The sequence below is a fragment of the Ambystoma mexicanum genome, chromosome 11, assembly GCF_040938575.1.
Source record: "Ambystoma mexicanum isolate Mex_15411 chromosome 11, UKY_AmexF1_1, whole genome shotgun sequence".
Classification (NCBI taxonomy): Eukaryota; Metazoa; Chordata; class Amphibia; order Caudata; family Ambystomatidae; genus Ambystoma; species Ambystoma mexicanum.
This window is the reverse complement of record NC_090934.1, coordinates 1,101,191,558-1,101,213,253: the sequence shown is the minus strand read 5'-3', so window position 1 is coordinate 1,101,213,253 and position 21,696 is coordinate 1,101,191,558. Positions and strand designations below refer to the sequence as shown.

The window sequence follows — 21,696 nt, the reverse complement described above, 5'->3', positions numbered from 1 at the left end:
CTCTATCTGGGTTTTAGATAAGAGGGTGGGGTAGATCAACTCTGACAACCCCGACATCCAGTACTCCTGGTTTTAGGCTTTGTTTACTCGCCAGTTGCATATTCGCATAAGTCATTTTCCCGATTCAGATGGAAAGGCTGTGTGGCGATCGACCTGAATGAGACTGATCTCACAAAGTCCTTAGCTGGGTAAGCTAGTTGTTTTGTGATATTTGCATGTGAACTGCGAAGAAGAGGACTCGTCTGGTTGGTGTTACATAGCATGGGCACCATTTTGGTTGAAGTTTTATGCTGTTTTTTTGCTGATGTCTATTGTCATAGCTGGAACTGTGTTTGATTATTTGGTAGTAGAACTTGTTGGCAAGAGAGCATGATGTTGCGGTTTAGTTAGAGTTGGATCCATCTCAGTGATTTGGTTCTCTGAATTGGAGTTCCTGGTACATTGGTATAGCTTAGGAGTGTCTGTTTGTTAAGGCTTTCATCCTGGTATTGTGTGGTGTTAGTTAAATAGCCACATTTGTAGCTGTTTTATGAAGGTCAAGTTGCCTTCCTCTGTGCAAAGTTTTATAAAGGCAAAGCATTCCAGCTATTGGTTGAAAGGAAGAGCTTTCGTGCTGGTTCCAGTTGAAAGTAGGCAGTGTTACTAGGAAATTGTTGCTATATTTTAGTTCTCTTGATGGTTGTAGCAAATTATGTTTATTTTATTGTTGTAGCACAAATGTGGCTTGACAGTAGAAGAGTACTTCAGATCAGGAACGTGCCATCTTTGGACTTAACACTTTATACAGTAGCACAGTACTGTTGGCGGAGGGCAGGCAGGATGTTTATTCGGTCAGCAAGTATTCTTGAAGTAGCCACATTTTTAATTTTTTGCAGAACTGTAGGAAGGTTGGGGGGATTTCAAACTTCTGCCAGATTTAGTTGCAGTTTTTCTTGCATTGGATTCTCTGTCCATGTCTTGGAAGCCTAGTGTGCAATGCACAGGGCAAGTGAATACTTTGCTGGATCGTGAGCCAGTGAAATGTTCAGTGGGCTAGGTTCATTCTTGCACAGGGGGGTGTGAGAAACCAGACTCATCCGCTAGTCCCCACAGATCTCACTCTGTTGGCCAGGGCACGGCCATCACCTGTGGATCCAGACCCTGGGGGTGGACCAGTGCGGAAGGATCACCTGAATGAGGGGTCCTTTGCGAGTGGGACAACAGATGGTGAGACGCGGTATCCCTCTGTTCTCTATCACCTTTACCCCATCCTACCTGATGGGATATTTAGAAACTCAAAGGGGGGTCCACCCCCACCCTCCCATTTTCCTGCACTAACACTTTTACATAGACAGCCGGCTCTTGGAGAAAACAGGCTTGCACCCAAGCCGTGTTACCTGACCTGTCCCAATACTATGGTCAGGCGAGATCAGGCAATTATCGACACAGTCACTCCTGATTTCCATTACACTTCCCCCACATGGATAAAAAGCAGAAAAGGAGAGCACACTCTGAGCGAGGCGAACAAACACAAAGGTACAGCAGTTTCAAGTCAGCAGCTGAATGGAGGGGAAAAAACAGAGAAGCACAAGAGGTTCATCAGGGGGCAACACCCTTGACCTTTTTGGCAAGAAGCAGTTACTTTCAAGAAACCTTCAAGGCAGAAAACGTAAGACCAGGAAACCAGGCTGAAGAATCCTGCAGTGTGTGTTTCGGAGATACTGAGGATCCTCCCGCGTAACTGACCAAGGCGGGGAGGAGCAGCAGACGCTGTGGTATCGTCCTTGGCTCCATGAACAAAGAAGCGACAGAGTACAAAACAGCCGATGAGTTGGGGAGACCGATGCCAGACCGTTCTGTGTTCAAGTCAAGGTTGCAAGAGGCAAGATTGTAAAACGAGCCTGGAACGAACATTGTTAAACACGTGTGATGAAAGTCGCGAGTGAAGCTAAATTGCTGGTGAATATTTGAACATTAGAAGGAAAAATACGATATAGTTGACGGAGTGGTATGGCACTGTGAATGTGCTCAGTGGAAGGTCTCAGTACGGTATCCTGACAAAAGAAACAAAGTAGTAGATTGATGTGAAGTATAAATTGTGTGAAGTGAATCAAAGTGGTCCTGCAACGGTTTAAGCATCCTCATTGCACATTCAAAAGTCTTTGATTCTGTTATCAAAAGGGATCTGAGCCTGAAGGAGGGGGATCCATGGTCTGAGCCCGAACGAGGGAGACCAGATTGTGAGCATTGTAGAAAAGAGGTCTTAGCCTGGACGAGGGGGACCTGTGGTCCGAACCCAAAGGAAGCATACAAAAAGTGAAAACCCTGACAAAGGAAAGGAATTTTTTGTGTTTGGTTTGTTATATCAGGCCCTCTGCAATAAGAGACTGTCATTGCGAGAAAGACTTTGGCGGAAGGCCCTAGTGCCTATGTGTTGAACAGTTACCTCGTGGCCAAAAAGCCAGAGTGTGTGCGAGACACGCATGTGCCGCCTTGCCCCGTGCTGAAAACGTGGGAAAGGGAAGCCAACTGCTCAACTATCCTGACATATCATTTCTTGAACACTTTTCTTTTGCATAGATTGTTATCCCACACCATTTTGTATTTAGAAGTAAGGAATGGCAATATGTTTATTATAGGTCCCTTTTATTTTGACAGACTCCACTCGGACTGCCTTATTATTTTTTTATGGTCGTAGCTTGCTCCCATCTTTAGATTTAGGTTTAGATGGGCATTCTTCCAACCCATTTAAGTTCTATAAACACCTGTGAACTGCGATCACTTGTGTCTGTCTTCACTGTTTGATACCATGCCTTCCCAACAGGGGATACAAAAATGCACAGAGGGACACAGAAAATAAAAACAGCTGGGTTGGCTGTGGGTTGACTACTGTGTTGGCACGAGAATGATAGTGTTGAAACTTCAGCTGTAAACCACAAGTGACACCGAAACCCATCCACCTTGCTTGCTTTGGGACAGGCACAAACGCGGGCACACAAAACCTACACCTTCGCTAAACAGGCCGTACTTTCCAGCTCTCCATAGTGATTGTTACACAGAAGTGCTGAAATGCATTCACACCTCCAGTTCTTTGACCCCCACAAGCATAAGCTCAAAAAGTCCCACATGAAAAGCAGATCTAGTAGATCTCTTGGAAGCCGCTCACACTTGTAAAACAAATGTTTGCTGCTTACTTCATAAAAGACAAACATGCGGTTTACAAACTTTCTTGATCGTGTAAAAACCAAGCGCTCCAGCTCCAACAGCACTGAACAGCCGAAATCAGACCGCCCCACGTCCGCTCTGCTTTCAGAATCAAGGTTTTTATAATCCCTCCAGCACCTTCAGTGCTGACAGCTGTGACCTTTCTACTTACACAGCTACAACATTAGCAGGGAACAGCCCGCCACACGTCCGCTCCATTAATGTGTTTTTATCTTTTAAGTCTCTGGTGAAGACTAGATGCTGTGTTTTGGACTCTTTGTAGCTTGTTCAGTAGGTAATCGTGAAACCACATGTAAAGAATCCTGGCGTAATCTTGTCTCGTTGTTCTGTGCATAAAGGTCAGGTTGGCCATGATGTGCTGAAGTTGAAAGAAGCAGCTCTTTACAATAACCTGTGGTTACAGTGTGTCCAAAATTTCAAAACCATTGTTGTCTGTGGAGGGCAAGCTCCTAATTCTTTAGCCCAGGAGATTTGGTGGTATGGTGTTGCAAACCAGGAGTTCTGTTTTTAGTTGAGTTCAGCATTAGTCATTACACCTTGCCTCACAGGCAGGTGTAATGTGAAACAAACTCCCTGTAGAGATGCGCCGGGAAGATAATATCTGTGTCTTCAGGAAAAGCCTCAAGACACTGCTGTTTGCTTAGACTGTTATTTTTTGCCATTCTGTTTCTTTTGTTCTGTCTGCACCCTGATGCCTGCAGCGCTATATAAACCAATAAACATAAACAAACCTATGTTGTCATCCTGACATCCATGTGCACGAGGCATGTGCTGAGAACTGGTGTGCGCGTTGTGGAATCATTTGAGCTTCTAAATTAATTCAGAACCATCTGTACAGCTGTGATTTTGAGTTATGGGCGGGCGGGGAATTATGTAGATGTTAAAAAGGAGCGACTAAATCATTTTGGTAGTATCCATTTGAGGATGCAAAGATATTACCTGAATTCAGCTATTTGCGTTGTTTCAGTCATCTCAATGGCAAATAGATAAACGGTAGGTACATGGAGGGAGGCAGTACATAAAGGGCATGTTCAAATGTCTTTAGAGACAGCAATTATTTTTGAGAGATTCTTTTCCTGAGGCTGGTTTTGGAGCAGGCAATATCCAACTATTTGAGAAGGAGCAAGAGCAAGGACTAAAAGTATCAGAATGCAAGTAATCTTTTACATTTTCTTTCTTCAAGGTCACTGAACCAGGTGGTAAAAAATAAAGAACGACCTAGATGTATAGGTTCTTATAGTTCATTAGTAGGTTACAGTGGTAAATATTTTCTGTTATTTACTGCCCCACAACTTGGTGGAAATGATCAGTAAACCAAAATGGTGTTCGAGCTTGGGGAAGAATAATGTCAGATTGATGATTGAACTTCCTATATTCACCTTCATTTAATTCTCCTTTTTTGGAAGGTTGCCATGGCTCAGTTGACAAAGGTTCATCTGGCCGGATAACTCTGGGAGAACAAGCAGCTGCATTGGTGAATCCTCATGATCGAGTTATGGCTTTACGAAGAGTAACTGCAGCAGCTCAGGTCCTTCTTGCAAGAACTATGGTCATGAGGGCCCTTTCTCTGCTCTCTGTCAGGTTTGTGTTGAAAGTGATGATGTATTTGTGGATGTATGTGCTGTAGAAACTGAAGCTTGATCTGCAAGATGAAGTAAGATATTTCATGTAGTCATTGCTAGCAATCTTTTATACATGTGAGGTTGCTTTATTGTTTAAAACCTACATCTCTAAGCCTCAGTCTCTTACAATTTTGCTCTGATTTTCAATTACTGGTCTGACTGCCATTCCTTATACTTATTTTAACTCCAACTTAGTATTAAACTCACTGTCATCTTGTTTTGTATGTTTAATATCTTACAGTGCACTTGGGTACTAAGGGAACAGCATGTGTGCACTTTACAATATCTATGAATTAATGTTGTAAGTCTTGGAATACATTTAACTATTAGACGCTACTGTACTTATAAATAGAATCTTGCCTATCTGTATTTTCTGTTTTGTTCGGTGGCTATTAGTCCCTTTAAATTTCGTTATTGACACAAACTCAAGCGAGCTTCCAGGGAGGGCTGTTCTACTGATATATATATATATATATATATGTATATCTTTGTTTATGGTTAATATAAACCTTTACAAAAAATATATATTCACATTACAATACAATTATCATTTAAAATATGGTTTACACAAACTAAATTTTTCAATACAATATTCCAAAAGATAACAAATTTCGCTATTTGCTAGAAAGGACATAACCAAAATAATTACAAGAAATACTGGTGGATGCTGAAACACATCAACCATAATTCGATTTACAGTCTAATATTTACAATGAGGAAAGTTGTCTTTAAAAATGCAACCAAAGCAAAAATGAGGGCACTCCCTTGCCCTAACATCATGCGATTCCATACAGTCTACATAATCGATATTCCCAAATCGCATTAACAGTGTTGTTCTTGCATCTCTGAAAAAATAGCATTCCAAAATTAAATGCTCTAATGTTTCTATTGGTTCAACACAATCTGTGAATCTACACATCAGAGTCATAAGACTGTTCCTTGGTTGATCCCAAAATGGGGTCCTTTCCAATGTATGCAATTGGTTCAATTTAAATCGCATGTAATACATGCGTGAGATGTTACAAGGGAAGAGTGCTAGATGGGATCAGCATCCATCTCTTTTACGAGTGGAATAATTGGTTAGTTCCCCTATTGTCTTGGACCTATTATATATTTTAGCAACACTGAGACCCAATTCAGTTCTTGAATTACTGGCCTAAATGTAGGGCCTTCTTTGGCATATCAGGGTTTGTCTTTGGGAAATTGCTCTTAAGATTCCAGCTCAATGGCGAAGTAGAGGAGACCGTGACGGACAAAGAAGATTCCACTGTCCCGCTGAGAACCATAGCATTTCAGGGCCTGAAATGAGGGTGCGGGGGACTTCAGAAATTCCCAGAGGGAAGCCTGAACACCAGACCAGCTCTTGCAGCAATGATTAGGTAAACTCACTCAAGTTTTTTCGGTTCTCCAGCATTGGGTGTGGCATGGATTTGCATGCTCATGAATATTCCCTGTCGTCAGGCTGGGAATTCCCAGTTAAAAGAAAAGAGTTTTGCTTTAGCTTGAAAACTGCATTTCAAATGTACTGTGTACTCCCACGTATTCCTCATCTTTGATATCCAGCTTCAGCTGCTTCGGAATTTCAGCAGAGGGTGCTGTGCGTCGATGCAGTCGACTCGATGTCCCTCGAGGGCCTCCGTCTCGAGGATGATGTCATTGTAGGTATATATGACCCGCGCAGAGCCCGTTGGCTTTATCTCGGTTTTTCCAAGTAAGCTTACTCTTTGAGAAACTACAGCGTGCTTCTTTTGTTCTAACTACGATAATGTCGTCTTCCTCGACACATACTACCCCGAAGACCGGGTCCAAGAAGTGTCAGGACTGTGATTCTAAGAAGTCGTTAACCGAAACACACCAAGTTTGTCTGTAGTGTCTCGAGGTGGAGCAAAAGACTGCATCCTGCTCCAAATGGCAGGAAAGGCTCTGTAGGAGCGAAAGGGGCTAGGTAGAAACCCCCAAAAATCCTTGTCGAAGAAACCTTCTTCTGACGCGCCGACAGGCGACTCCTCGAAGGAAGAAAGTTAAAAGATCATGGTCGAGGAGTGACTCACACCACTCCTCATCACCGTCCAGGAAGTCGAAAAAGAGGCACCACAGGTCGACTTCGTCAGACACCTCCCCTGAGAGGGTTTCTATTGCCACGAAAAGCTCCACACCTGCCGAATGGGAAGCATTTAGATTTGAAATGCTAAAAATATTTCAAAAGCAAAAACCCTCGGCAAGCCATGCTACTACCGCGCCTTCCAAAGAAGCCGGTGAGGAAAGGGCTTGAGCCAAATCCTGTGTGCCGGCTGGCCCAAGACAAAGGCCAGATCCTCATCGATAGCCGTCGAGGCCTCGGCGCAATGACAAGTCATCGAAGGATCCTTTGAGCCATAAGTCCAAACATAAGTCGAGGCTGTCGACACAATCGACGTCAGCTGCGCCATCTAAACCAATGGCGCCATTGAAGGCGAAAAAACATCAAGCATCGACTTCACAGTTTCTCAGACAAGACCTCAAGGCCTATATTCCTTTACCAAAGAGAGATTATTTCAAATCTCTCACCTCAATTCATGAGGAAAATAAGCCATCAGACAGTGATGCGCCTATTGGTCTTCAATTTGGTACACCAAATGTGCCTGAGAGCTTTATTTCAGAAGATTCTAGATTGAAAGATCTTTAGGATAATTTATAAATGGCCAGTGAGGTAGACACCTCACCAGAGCTGGATTTGTATAGACCTGTAGCTGATGAGCATGCACATGCTTCATATAGACAAATGTCTAAAGTTGTAGACTATATGGGGTAGAATAGGCCTACACTCCCCTTTGAACTGGATGAACCGACGGACATCCTTGATAAGGGTCCACAAATTGATCCTATTTTGTTAAATGTTAAAGGTATTTATATTGTGCACCGTCACCAACAGAGTTGGTCCCTAGGCGCTCTGGCAGATCTGTAAACAAAAAGGCAGGCGGGGGGTGGGTAAGTGAGGAGAAGAGGGAGTAGGAGAGTGAGAGAGAGGTGGTGTGCTGTTGGCAGCTTCAGCTCGGTATACACTGTGCGTTGCACTCTGGTGTAAGTATTGGACCGGGGCGAGACCACGTGCAGTTGGTGTTGTTTTTGTGTGTGTTGTCGGTGTGGTGAAGTGCGTGCGGTTTGCTGGGCGAGAGTAGGTTGTGTGAATTTTTGGATGAGTTGGGTATGCAGAGATTTGAAGGTAGGGTTAGTGGGGTGAGAATCCTGGTTGTGGCACATCTTGTTCGGTTTAAATTATATTACTACTGGTGGGATTAGTTGCTACTATCCTTACTTGACCGTCTGACTGTTGTCGGTTTTAGCACGGCACAGTCCCTTTTGTATTCTAATGAGCTATGTATAATGTGATTGGTGTGTCTGTTCTCCTGCTTGGGTATCGGAGCAGGGCTTGGGTGGCCCCTTTTGCCTACTATCTATGTGAGTTGGTCTGCTGGAACTTCGGGTGTGGTACAGGTCCAGGATGCTATGGATGAGTCGTCTAGTGCTTCCGTCTTGGTCTGTCTATGTTTACTTGTGGCTCTAGAGTGAGATTGTTGTCCATCAGGACCCCTAGGTTTTTCACAATCGACGATGGTGCTGGAGTCGTACTTAGTTTTCTTGGCCTAGGGATGTAGTTGTCTCCTCCTTTTTCTGGACAATCATGATCCCTGTTTTGCCTGGGTTCATTTTGCAGTGGTTCGAGTTCATCCAATTGAATACATCACGAAGGCAGTTCTCTAGTGTTGCGTTTTCTTCTTGGGTGTCTTGTATTTTGAAGATAATTTGTGTGTTGTCGGCGCAGTTGTAGCAGGTGAGTCTGTGTCTTTTGATGATTTTGATTAATAGAGATAGTTAGATGTTGAATAAAAGCGGGGAGAAAGATGATCCTTGTGGTACTCCGCATGTGGTCACTTGGGTTGGACTTGAAAGGTTTCATCCATATGGTTTCTGTTCTGTTTGTTAGGAAGGATTTGATCCATAGTAGGGCGATGTCTGTTATTCCCAGTTCTTCTAATCTCGTTATGAGGATGTTGTGGTTAACTGTGTTGAATGCTGTGAATAGGTCTAGAAGTATCAAGGCAGTACTGTTGTCCTAGTCTGCGTTTGCTTTTAGGTCGTCCCATATTGAGAGGAGAGCTGATTCTGTTCCTCTCATTGGTCTGAAGCCAACTTGTGCCTGGTCTAGTAGGCAGTGCTCTTCTATGAATTCTTGGGTTGTTTTGTATATGTACGCTTCTAGAAGTTTGGCTATATTAGGGATGGGTCTATAGTTGTATAGGTTGTAGGTAGCATTCTCATTCTATGGCTAATTTCCCTTACCTAGTGAGTCCCCCAGGAGCTTTGCTGGATTTCTGGAATGTATTTTTTCCACTTGGTAAGAGTGTGAGCTTTTCCCCCACTCTTACCTGTGTTTTGCCATGTGTATTTGATCTGTTTTTGGGATTGTGGACTCTGGAGTACACCACTTGAGTATCCCCACTCCTTTGTGTGTTACACAGCACCTTCAATGCAGTGACACAGGGTTGTCATTTAGACTTCCCACCAACTGCATTTCTAGGGCTGACTACTTGTCCCCAGAAAAGGGTAAAGTTGCCATTAACTTTACATCGTCATTTAACCACAGATCCAGTACACCCCATCTTACATGGAGTATTGGAAAGGGTTAATCCTTAGCCCTTTTTATCTGTACCTCTTGGAGCATTGTTTCGCTCCCTTAACATTAAGACTTGGCTGGTGGCAGTGGTATCTACCCTAATTTTCCTACTGCGGTTATATTACGTAATGTGGTATTGTTTTAGGCTATTTTTGTAGCCTCGAACTTTAAACCCGCTAGACCAAATACTTTTTATTTCGGCTCTGGTTGGGTTTAATCGCCATTTCTTTTTGTTAACATCCTTCTTGGGTCTTTCTCCAGCATGGGGTCTGGCATGGATTCACATGCTCATGAATATTCCCCGTCGTCAGGCTGGGAATCCTCGGTAAAGAAAAAACCAGTATCAGTTTCGTTTCTGATCTGTCTTTCGTAGTAATAACCAATCACTGGTCTCTGCGTCATACTGACCACAGCCAATGACTGCCCTCTACCTAAGCACCGCCTTTGGCAGCCATCTTCAGATTTTTACCGCACGTTCATGTGTTGGGATCCTCGTGCTATTGCTCTCGAGCGTTAGTGCTATTTTTTTTCACGTTTTTTCTCAAAAACTTCGTTTTTTCGGTCAAAAGAGCCTCAAGCTCCACCGACTCTTTATCCGATCAACGGGGACCCGTGTCGGATTCGTCTGCGCCCCTCAAGGGTGAAGATTCGTCGAGCTACGCTTTTGGAGGACTCCAGAAGTTTCTCAGGCCCGGTCATGGCCCAGGAGAAGGGAAGCTCGACGCCCGGAAAGCTGTTCAGGGTCTGCCCTGGATGCCAGCTGCAGAACGTCTTCAAGGAGGACGAACACTCTTTTTGTCTCTACTGCCTACATGAGGACAAGACGCACGTGGAGAAGGACTGTGCGTTTTGCGGCAACATGTCGGAGCGGACCATGAAGGACCGCCATCAACGTCTCGCCAACTGGCTAGAAGGGAAGAGCCCGTCTGGCGAGAAGAAGAAGAAGAAATCTGAGCGGTCTTCTAAGACCTTTGAGGACGCCCCGGCGACGGGGGTCCAACATAAGGCCAAGCACCGCGAGTCCGCTGGCACCGGGAGCGCCGAACAGTCGGGCTCTACGGACGCCAGGCAGGGCGCACCCTCCCCGGCACCATCAACCATGAGCCAACGCTCTGGGTCGGGTAAGAGGAAGGCCGAGCACCCGGCGAAGCTCCTGGAGAGGCCCCGGTCGAGCTCGAAGGCCCCATCGGAGGGGGAGCGAGGCGGTGTCCCCCCCCTCAAGGATAAGGCGGTGAGCGCACCTAAGGCGGTGAGCGCACCTAAGGTGGTGAAGGCCTTAATCCATCCGGCCAAGCCCTCTATCGAAACTGTCGCGGCGGCCCTGGCTCAGCCTGTGCAGGCTACACCAGTGGTGGCGACCTCGGGGCTTAGAGTCTCCCTGCCACCTCGGAGGGAGTCATCTTTTGTGCCCATCGATAGGACCCCCGTGAAATCCCCCGTGGGGAAGAAAAAGGGGGGGCAGGGCGTCGTCGTAGATTCGGCCTAAACCTCGGAGGAGGAGCTGGTCGAAGTCTTAAGCCACGGCCTCGGCGTGGAAGAAGACCGACCCGTCGGGATGGATCCCGACGCAGGTGACGACGACATCGTCGAGGGTACCGACGGGGCCCCTGATCGCCCGTCGGATTCCCCTCTGCCAGCGCCGCGAGACAACTCGGCGGCCATTTTGTTGGCTATACAGTCCTTATGCTCAGAGATAAGGACGAGACTACCGTTGCCGACGGAACCTCTCCCGTCGGGGGACCCAGAACCGGGACCTTCTGGGGTCCCCCCTACCAAGAAAAGAAGGATCCACCCTCCGCCTCCTTTTCAGCCGTCGCGCCCCTTCCAGCCCTCATCCCCGTCCACCCGAGGGGATGATACGGGGACTGACACGGCAGCGACGGGTAAGGACGACGAGGTATATGACGAGGATGTACCGTCGTCGCCTCCCACCAGGGCTTCTCCGCCCGACGAGATTGGATCGTTCCACTCCATGATCACCAGGGCATCCGAGCTTTTTCAACTCTGCCCTGAGGAGAAGAAGAAGGAAGGTTTCCTTTATCAGCGGCGCGAGGCCAAGAGGAAGACGGTCCTCTCAGTGCCTCTATTGGACGACATTTGGGATGAGGGCCTCACCCTCCTCAAGAACCCTTCCACGACGCCAGCTAGAAGAGACCGGTACGAGAAGACGTACCGGGTCCCGGACACGGCCCCCCTGTGCCTCCGGGCGCAGCCTACCCCGGACTCCGTCATCTCCGCGGCAGCCAGGAAGAAAGCGGGGGGGGGGTGCGGCCTCCACATCGACTTCCCCACCGGACGGTGAGGGAAAGAAATTGGACGCTATGGGACGCAGAGTCATCTCGTCGGCAGCGACGACGATTAAAGCGGCCAACGCCTTGGCTATCGTGGCCCGCTACGACAGGGAGCTCTGGTACAAACTGGCTCCCCTGCTGGACTTCCTGCCGGACGACAAGAGGACAGAGGCCCCGGAGATCCTGCAGGAAGGTGAGGTGGCTTCGGACCACACCATTACCGTTGCGACGGACATCGCCGACACTGGGTTCCGCCAGTTGGGCAACGGCGTTTGCCTTAGGCGGCGTGGATGGCTCAAGGCCACGGACTTCCGTCAAGACGTTCAGACCAGAGTCCTGGACATGCCCTTCGATGGGAACAACCTGTTTGGCAAAACAGTGGACGATTCCCTTCAGGCCATTAAAGCGGACACTGAGACGGCCCGGGCCCTGGGAGTTCTGCAACAACGACGGACGCCCTTTCGGAGCAGCGGAGGCAAGGGCGCCTCCAAAGGTTCCGGCGGCGGTTTCTCCACCTACCGTCAAGCGGCCCGCTCGTCGGCTCAGGAGGCCTACAGAGGACGAGGCAAGTCTGGCGGACCCCGCCGTCGTCGCCAAGGAGGTCAAGGCGGCAAAGCCTCGTCCAAGCAGGATTGAACCGGCCGTGGGGTCGGGCCCCCACCGAAGCACCCCGGTGGGAGGCCGGCTGGCGAGCTTCGTCAGCGTGTGGGAGTCCATCTCCACCGACCGTTGGGTGCTGGACGCCTTGGCCCGGGGCCACGCGCTCGAGTTCCAGAGAAGGTGCCCGCGCGTCCCCCCCGTGGCCAGGAAAGAACTTCACGTCCCTCAACTTCTCCTGGAGGTAAAAGCGATGCTCAGGAAGGGCGCCATCGAACTCGTCCCAAAGAGGCTTCGGGGCTCCGGAGTTTACTCGAGATACTTCCTCGTGAAGAAGAAGACGGGGGGGGGTGGCGCCCAATCCTGGACCTGCGACATCTTAACAAGTTCATCAAGGCGCAAAAGTTCCGGGTGGTCACCCTCCAGCACGTCCTGGGTCAGCTGGAGGAAGGAGACTTCCTGTCGTCGTTGGATTTGGAGGATGCCTACTTCCATATTCCCATCCTAAAGGGGCACCGAAAATTCCTCAGGTTTGTGGTCCAAGGGCGTCACTACCAGTTCAAAGCCCTCCCCTTCGGACTACGGTCGGCACCCAGGGTATTCACCAAGTGCCTTGCACCGGTGGCGGCGCAGCTGCGCCGCGAGGGGATCCACGTCTACCCCTACCTGGACGACTGGCTCATCCGAGCCAAGACGAGGGAGCTCGCCGTGGATCACACGGCAAGGACCGTCCAACTTCTCACGGACCTGGGATTTTCCGTGAACTACGCCAAGTCCCACCTGGTACCCGCGCAAAACGCACTGTTTCTGGGAGCGAAGCTCGACACAGTGTCCGTTCTGGCCTCCCCGTCGGAGGAAAGGACCAGGTCCATCCTGTGCAAGGTACAGCGGATGTTGGTTTCCGACGCGGCCAAGGTGAGGTCCATCAAGTCCCTCCTCGGAATGATGTCTTCTTGCATCTACCTCATCCCCTTGTGCAGGCTCCGGATGCGCCCGTTGCAGGAGTTCCTGGACGCGCGCTGGATCCAAACGACGGGCGGCTTCGAGGAGAGGATCACACTCGACGAGAGTTTCCGCCAAGCAGTCCGGTGGTGGGGCATCTGCGCGCATCTGACGGCGGGCATGGACTTCCAGACCCCAGACCACCAGGAGACAGTGACCACGGATGCCTCCCTGGAAGGGTGGGGAGCGCACACCGAAAATCTGCACGCGAGAGGCCTTTGGCTCCCGACGGAGAAGTCCCTCCATATCAATGTCCTGGAGCTCCGTGCAGTGTTCTGGGCCCTCAGGTCCTTCCTTCCGTCCCTCAAGGGCAAGGTGGTGAGGATCTTCACCGACAACACCACCACCATGTTTTACATCAGGAAACAGGGCGGAACCAGGTCCCCAGCACTGTCCAAGGAGGCGCAGGACCTGTGGCATTGGGCCGTCGCCCAAAGGATGTTTCTGGTGCCGTTTCATCTGGCAGGGATAAAAAACACCATCGCCGACTCACTAAGCAGGGAGCTGCGCTCGTGCCACGAGTGGGAACTACGGCAGGATCTAGTGGATCGCCTCTTCCGACGGTGGGGCACACCCCAGATCGACCTGTTCGCGACGGCGACGAACTCCAAGTGCCGGAGGTTCGCCAGCAGGTTTCCCCAGGCGAGGAGCATGGGCGATGCTTTCTCGTTCCCCTGGGAGGGCCTGTTCCTCTACGCGTTCCCTCCTTTGCCACTGCTAATCCGGCTCGTCAACCAGCTCAAGAGGTCACGGTGCAGGATGATCCTCGTAGCACCTGCGTGGCCGAGGCAGATATGGTTCCCGGACCGTCTGGACTTGTCAGCGTCCCTGCCAATCAAGCTGCCGGTGGACGCGGATCTACTCTCCAGGGAAGGAGGCGCCATCCTCCACCACGACCCGAAATCGCTGAACTTGCAGGCCTGGCTCCTGCAGCGCTAGAGTTTGGAGGATACGACATACCGGCCGACTGCAGAGAGGTTCTTGCAAAGGCCAGGGCGTCCTCGACTCTTAAATGCTATGGACACAAATGGAAGAGGTTCTCTGTCTGGTGCCACGCACAGAAGATTAACCCTCTACGGATTACGGCTCCCCAGGTACTGCCGTACCTGCTGACGCTGGCCAAAGCTGGACTGACACACGCGTCCATCAAGATTCATCTTGCTGCGATCTCCCGATACACCAGAACCACGGGACGGACGTCCTTGTGGTCTCATCGTCTGGTGAAAGAGTTCATGAAGGGACTGTTCAGATCGTTCCCGCCGGTGAAGGCTCCGGCCCCGGCGTGGGAGCTCAACGTGGTGCTGACCAAGCTCATGGGACCTCCTTTCGAGCCTCTGCACTCGGCCCCATTGAAGTTTCTGTCGTGGAAAACAGCGTTTCTTGTGGCCATCACCTCCGCACGACGGGTGGGAGAGATCCAGGCCCTTTCCTGCAAGGCCCCGTACTTGACTTTTCACGACACGAGGGTAGTGCTCAGGACGCACCCCTCCTTCATGCCAAAGGTACCGTCAGACTTCCATCTCAACGAACCCTTGGTGTTGCCTGTGTTCTTCCCGTCGCCTTCGTCGCCGGCTGAGAGGACTTTGCACTCGCTGGATGTGGCTAGAGCGCTGAAGTTCTACGTGGACCGCACGAAGTGTTTTCGGAAGACGTCACAACTCTTTGTGAACTTTGGACCTGTCAATCAGGGGAAGGCTCTCTCGAAGGCTTCCATTTCCAGATGGCTCTCCGGCTGTATCATGTACTGTCATCGGTTGGCAAACCGACCGCTGCCTGGCCGTCCGAGAGCCCATTCCACCAGAGCGATCGCAGCTACCACGGCGTTCCTTTCTGGTGTGCCCCTGCTGGACATATGCAGGGCTGCTACGTGGAGGTCGACGCACACCTTCACGAAATTCTACTGCGTCGACCGGGATTCCAGGGAGGAGTCCAGGGTCGGCCAAGCAGTGCTGCGCAACCTGTTCGCCTGAGGTGAGCCTGGTGAGGAGGTAAGATGCTTAATGTTGAGTTTGATGTAATGCTTAATGTTGAGCCTTTGCCACCTCCCGTGGTTGTGCATGTGTGTACTGCTATGTATTCTTTATTCATGAGCTTGTGAATCCATGCCAGACCCCATGCTGGAGAAGGAACAAGTTACTTACCTGTAACTGTTGTTCTCCAGCATGGGTCTGGCATGGATTCACATGCGAACCCTCCCGCCTACCCCTCTGCGGCTCTTCACTTGGTCATACTGCCACTTCACGTGCTTCCAAATCTGAAGATGGCTGCCAGAGGCGGTGCTTAGGTAGAGGGCAGTCATTGGCTGTGGTCAGTATGACGCAGAGACCAGTGATTGGTTATTACTACGAAAGACAGATCAGAAACAAAACTGATACTGGTTTTTTCTTTACCGAGGATTCCCAGCCTGACGACGGGGAATATTCATGAGCATGTGAATCCATGCCAGACCCATGCTGGAGAACAACAGTTACAGGTAAGTAACTTGTTCCTTCTTTGCGCGGCATACCAGGTTTGCCTCCTTTGTTTGTCGACCTTTGGCAGGCTTCTGACCAGAAGCTCTCCTTTGGTGTCTGGGTGCCTAGGTTGGCTGAATGTGAAGGGGGGATGTGGTCACCCCCTGCACAGGGTCTCCTTGGAGACCCATGTTGCACTTTGTATTGATTGGCTAAGGTGGTTGTCCGGGCTGGACAACCCCCCTGCTGAGTGATCGACAGCCAGGCTGTGTGAATGGGAGATTTTGGCATAAAAGGCAGAACTCTTGGGCTAGAAGTCAGTCGCCACTGGAACTGCAAGGAACCGAAGAGAAGCGGAGAAGACAGCTGCTGCAACCCCGAGTCCCGGTGAAGCCCTACTGCAGTCCTGAGCTATCTACCCTTCAACGACAAGAGAAGATCCAGTCTTCTTCCCTTGAGCCAGGTGGGATCAACCAGCTCGTCTTTTCTTCAGTCAGAGAATCCTCTCCTAAATCACTGCTGTGCTGTAGTGGTCCGGATAGCCATCAGAAGAGCCCTCTCTTGATTTAAAGGAGCGCACCTTTTATTCATTGTTGTCTTTTTCACTGCTGCTGGCCTCATCCCTGGGTATTGCAGATCGCTCCAGACGTCGTCCTGCTTTTCCCACGACTGAAGCCGCAGGAATCGTGAGTCTGCAGGAACTGCCAGGAACAACTGCCGTGGCACCAGCTTTTCTCCAACGGAGTAAGGTACTGTGCACACTTGGTCATTCTCTCCGTCTGACCAGCCGGAATCGGGGTGAACCCTTTTCCTCCACGAAGATTTGTTCTTTCTTCCCTCCTTCTTATAACTTTTCCTTCCAATTGACAATCTTTACGAACTCTTGGCATCTCGAATCTCGAACTGTTCAACGTGTGATCCTCGGCAACTGAGCATCTGCTCCATTGACACTGGCGCAGGCCTATTGACTTTAATCTGCATCTTTGAATAAGTCCTCGAGTCTCCTTGCCTTGAAAAAGTATTGCCTTTGATTTTTATTCACTTTACCCTTGTTTGAAATTCTAAAGTACAAAGTGTGTTTTAACTTTGTGAGCATTTCTATTCGCAGGTACGCGTTAGTATCGCAACACCGGTCTGCCCAATCCTAATGTACTTACCTTGAATTTGCTGGAACAAGTGGAAGTGGTTGTGTGTAGTGTATTTTACGTGTGGTTTTGAATTTATAGAAGTGTGTTTTATGAACAGATTGTTTAAAATAAATGTACTTATATTTTTTACCTGGAACCTTGAGTCAGTGTTTGCTCGAGTCACAGTAATTGTGGTCTTTTGTGTAATCTCTGCTACTGCTCATTTACTCTTGAGATAAGTCTGGCTGCTCCGCTACTGCTACCACTTTAACAGTGTAGTACAGGCTTGTACCAAAGGTGAACTTGTATTACCACTTGTAGTCTTAATTGTGTGTAGTGGTCCCTAAGGGCACTGCACAGGATTCTGCCTAACAATAGGTCCTCTACTTTTCCTGCTGTATCTTTGACTAGTAGCCCGATGTACGCTGGTTTGAAGGAGTCTGGTACTTTACCTGTTGAGAAGGAAAGGTTGAGGAGATTCCTATGGTTTCCTTGGGAGTTCCTTGTTTGAGAATTGATTTGTAGATGTCCAGGGGTCTTCGGGGGAGCCTGGTTTGTTGCTTTGATTTACCAGTTTGACGAAAGTCTCCACTGATATTTCGGGGAAGCTTTGTGGTTTGTTCGGATGTTCCTTGTGCGGATAGGTGAGGTCTTTAGTGTGATTGCGTGGTCTGCTTTGTATGGTTTGTTGAATGGTAATGATTTTGTTTTTGAAGTGGTCTCCTAGGTCATTGCATAGTTTCATTGATGGAATTGGCGTGTTGCATCCTGATGGGTTTTTGATTTAATTTATGATTTTGAAGAGTTATTTTTGGTGTTTAGTGCTTTGAAGATTCGGTTATTGTAGTGTTTCCTCTTCGCTTTTTGTATTTCCATTTTGTATGAGCGGCTCTGTTGCAGAAATTGCAGTTTATTTGCAGTGTTGATGTTGGTCCTCCATTCTAGTTTTCGGTTTTTCCTTTTCATGGTGCTGAGTAGTGGGGTGAACCATTTTGCCATTGTTCTTTTACGTGAGCGAGTGAAAGGTTTTTCTTTGGCGATATCCTCTAGGGTTGTTACGATCGAGGTGTGGAGTAAGTCTACTTTTTTGTTAAGGTCAGCTTCTTCCATAATTGTTGCTTTTGATTTGCTGATTTCCGGGAATTCAGTTAAGTTGGAATTTTTGATGGTTCTCCAGTTTCTTTTCATAGTGATCGGTGGTTTGTCTTGTTGCTTGTTTATTGGAGCGGCCAATGTGATTATGAATGGAATGATGAGGTGATCGCTTCAGAGTATTTGAATTGGGGGTGCCGTAGTAATGAGTTCTTTATTGGCAAAGATTGTATCAAGTGTATGCCCTACCGAGTGTGTTGCTCCTTTGACTTTTTCTTGTAGACTCATTGCTGCTAGTTGGGCGGTTAAAGATTTTTTTGTGGTTGAGGTTTCTTCATCGAACCAGATGTTGAAATCTGAGGATGATCAGATGGTTGTGCTTGATGGCTAGGGTGGTTATTGCTTCCGTGAAGGCGTCTATGAAGGTTGCATCGTAGGTTGGTGGTCTGCATATCAGTATGAATTTCAGCTTTGTTTTGGGGTTTACTGATAGGTGTAGTATTAAGGATTCACATTTATCGATGTTTAGTGGATCTTCCAGTTTGATAGCCAGGTGTTCCTCGTGGATGATTGCCAGTCCCCCTTCCCCCTCGTTTAGTTTTCTGTTTGCTTGGATGCATTTGTAGTTTCCAATCAGGCAGTTGTTGAGGGTGATCTTGTAGTTGTCGTCTAGCCATATTTCAGTTACAAATAGGATGTCGATACCTCAGTTAGATAGGAGGTTGTATATTTCAGTTGAGTGTTTGGACATTGACCTTGCGTTTATTAAATTACAATTATTTTTGGTCTGCTTTTGTTTATTGGTTTTTCCTTGTTTTGGTTTGTAGTTTGTAGTTGTTCACTCGTGGTGTTTCTGTATTGATGTTGATTGGATGAAGAACATGGCTGCTTCTTCATTGAAGCGGTCTGTTAGGTTAATGGTTGGGTTGTTGGTTAACAGGGGTTTGTTGTCTTGTCTGGTATGTTGTGGGTATCGATGGCGCCTCTGTTCTTGTGATGTATGGGGTAAGGGGTTTGGCGTCAACCCACTCTTATTGGGTGCTCCCATCTTTTTTCCATGTGTTTCGGGGGATTCTTTGTTTTCTCTGGATTTCAGTGTTGTTGAGGTATCGAGGCTCTGTGGTTGTTGCGAGGTATGGTGTAAGATATAGGGATTTTTCTCTTACATAGTTTGTTCTGGTGATAAGTGTTAGGCGGGGTGTTTCCTGCATTTGAGGCTGCTTCTACTGTGTGCTGTTGGCTTTGTGTGTCTGTATCCATTGTTGCGCGATCTTGCTCTTTCTCTGCGTCCCTTTCTGGATTGTGGCATTTTGTTTCACGGTGCAGCGATAGCAGGGTAAGTGGTCCTCTGTGATGTATTGTGCAAGGACAGTATTGATGTTTCCTTTCATTTTGATATCCTTGGATGCTCTTGGGTTCTGTCTGTCCTTCCTGTTCACAGCTCAGGTGTGTTTCCCATGGGTGTACTGTCAGCGGTTTTTGGGGGTGGTGGGCGTTCAGCTGTTGGATGGTTTAGGACTTAGTTGAGGTAAGTAGCGATAGATCTCAGGGTATTAGCATGATGTTGGGACTTGGTTTCACCGGCGAAGGTGATCAATAACGGCACACAGTGCTTAACGCTTCAAATTGGGGCCGGACAGCCAGGGGAGGCCGTGTTTCAAACTGTCTCAGGTGGTAGTTCGAATAGCTAGTTTCGGGGCGCCTTGGTAGCTGGAGGAAGGTCTAGGTTTTAGGAAGTAATAATACAGCGCCCAGATCTGAGGCGACTGGGCAGCGGGAGAGGCCTGGCTTCAGGTAGTTGGATAGGGTATGGATGTCTAGGTTAAGGTAGGTATGATCGGAATCCTAAAGAATGGTGAACTTTAGAGATCAAAGCGCTGTCACAGAGTGGTTCTTTCCGGATGTGAATCTGGTTAATCTCAAGCTCCGTTGTCCGGGTACCGTAGTGTGCGATGCACGCTAGCAGCAACAATGCCATTGTAGTATGTAGCAGGCCAGTAATGACAATACCATCAGTGTACGTAAGGTAAGCAGTTACAGTGTGGAGCAGTCTCGCAATCACAGCACCATCGCTGTGTGGCCCCCGTCTAATGTGAGTCAAGTAATTCCCAACAAATTCCCCAGTGGAACGAAATTCAGCGCAGACAAATGGCTACAGACTATGGTTATGTGGAGGGGGCTAGCATTTTCAATACTAACAGTTGTGGAATGAGCCCGCAGTCACTGGGATATCATAGTGTGGACTCTTTTGGTTGTGAACCAAGTTGATATCCACGAGTTGAGTGCAAGACTAAACACAGCTGGATCTGAGAGTCCTGTATAGTAGGAGAGAGGCCTACGCCTAACAGAACAATTGAGTGCAATGCTAAACTCAGCTAGATTTGAAACACAGTTAAACAATTGAGTACAATCCCAAATGCAGATAGATTGGACAGTGTGGGAGAGAGGGAGGCAGCGGATAATAATCTCATTGTTTTAGATATCTTTGCTAAGCGGCTAGGCTTCCAGGGTAGAGTAATTGCTCTGCTCCCTACCCAGGCCACTCCTGCTGTACTGGTCCTAGTCGTTGCTGGTGGACGCCTCTGTAGGCGCCACCGTTCACCGCAGGGGCTGCGCGGAGAGCAGGCTGCCCTGGAGAGGTCCGTAATGACCCGGTAGACAGCCATTCAGGAACGGTTTGCGGGCTGGTGGAGGGAACGAGGAAGGGGAATACAAGAGCGAGATGCAGCCACACGGGGGCTAGGAAACCTTTTTTTATACAATTTGGTCAAAATGGGTTCCTAGGGGTACCTGTTTAGCTGCTGCACGCCTGCTCAGCCACGGAAAAAGCTGCAATGCTGCGGGTCGCTAGACCCAAAACAACACCGGGACTAGGCCAATCGGGGACAGTGGGCGGGCTGGGAGGCGGGGAGGTGGAGGGAACGAGGAATCCCAGAGGGAGATGTGGGCACACGGGGGCTAGGAAACCTTTTTTTTTAATAAAATTTGATCAAAATGGGGTCCTAGGAGTACCTGCTCAGCTGCTGAAAGAGGCCATTGCCATTTTATATTGTTCTACAAAATAGTGTGGCAGCAAATTGGGAGACGCCAGAGACTAATCTGGCAGTAAACAACAACCTGACCAAAAAATAGGCCCTTCCAATAGTGACCCCGACAACTTGTCAAAACACCCCACTCCAGAGAGTTTGGCAGTACAGGCAGCTACCGCAACTTCCAAGCAGGCAGCTTATCCAACTATCCCTCCAGATAGGGATGACAAGAGTAGATGAATGGGCAAGAAAATTATTTTCTACAGGGAGCATGGCACTTAAAACAGCCAACTCCACATGTGACCTAGCAAAATTTTCATTCACTCTATGGGACTGTATTTCCATGGCGGCAGAGCACATTCCCGAGGGGGAGGAAAGAGACGGGTACTTGGCTATTGTTAGAGACGGCAAGTAAGCCATGTGTGAGTCTCTTGAATCGGGTCTGGATTCTTCTGACGGCATCAGCAGAGCCATGGCAACATGCACCGTAATACGTAGATTTGCATGGTTGAGGAATTCGGGATTTACACCGGATGTACAATCCAGACTCCTCAACATGCCCTTTGACGGGTCTCACCTTTTTGGCATTAAGGCTGATGAAAGCCTTGAGACGTTGCAGACCTCA

At 48.6% G+C, this 21,696-nt stretch overlaps 1 protein-coding gene across 10 annotated transcripts in view; it reads left to right on the top strand.

The window, feature by feature from the left end:
* The window catches only part of HERC1 (HECT and RLD domain containing E3 ubiquitin protein ligase family member 1), a 3,379,312-nt gene that overhangs the window by 2,227,314 nt on the left and 1,130,302 nt on the right, over positions 1-21,696 (top strand). For all 10 annotated transcript variants that reach the window (XM_069624399.1, XM_069624403.1, XM_069624396.1 and 7 more), the window contains exon 48: positions 4,611-4,785. In XM_069624399.1, coding sequence (XP_069480500.1) covers positions 4,611-4,785 — 175 coding nt within the window. The remainder of the gene's footprint in view (positions 1-4,610; positions 4,786-21,696) is intronic.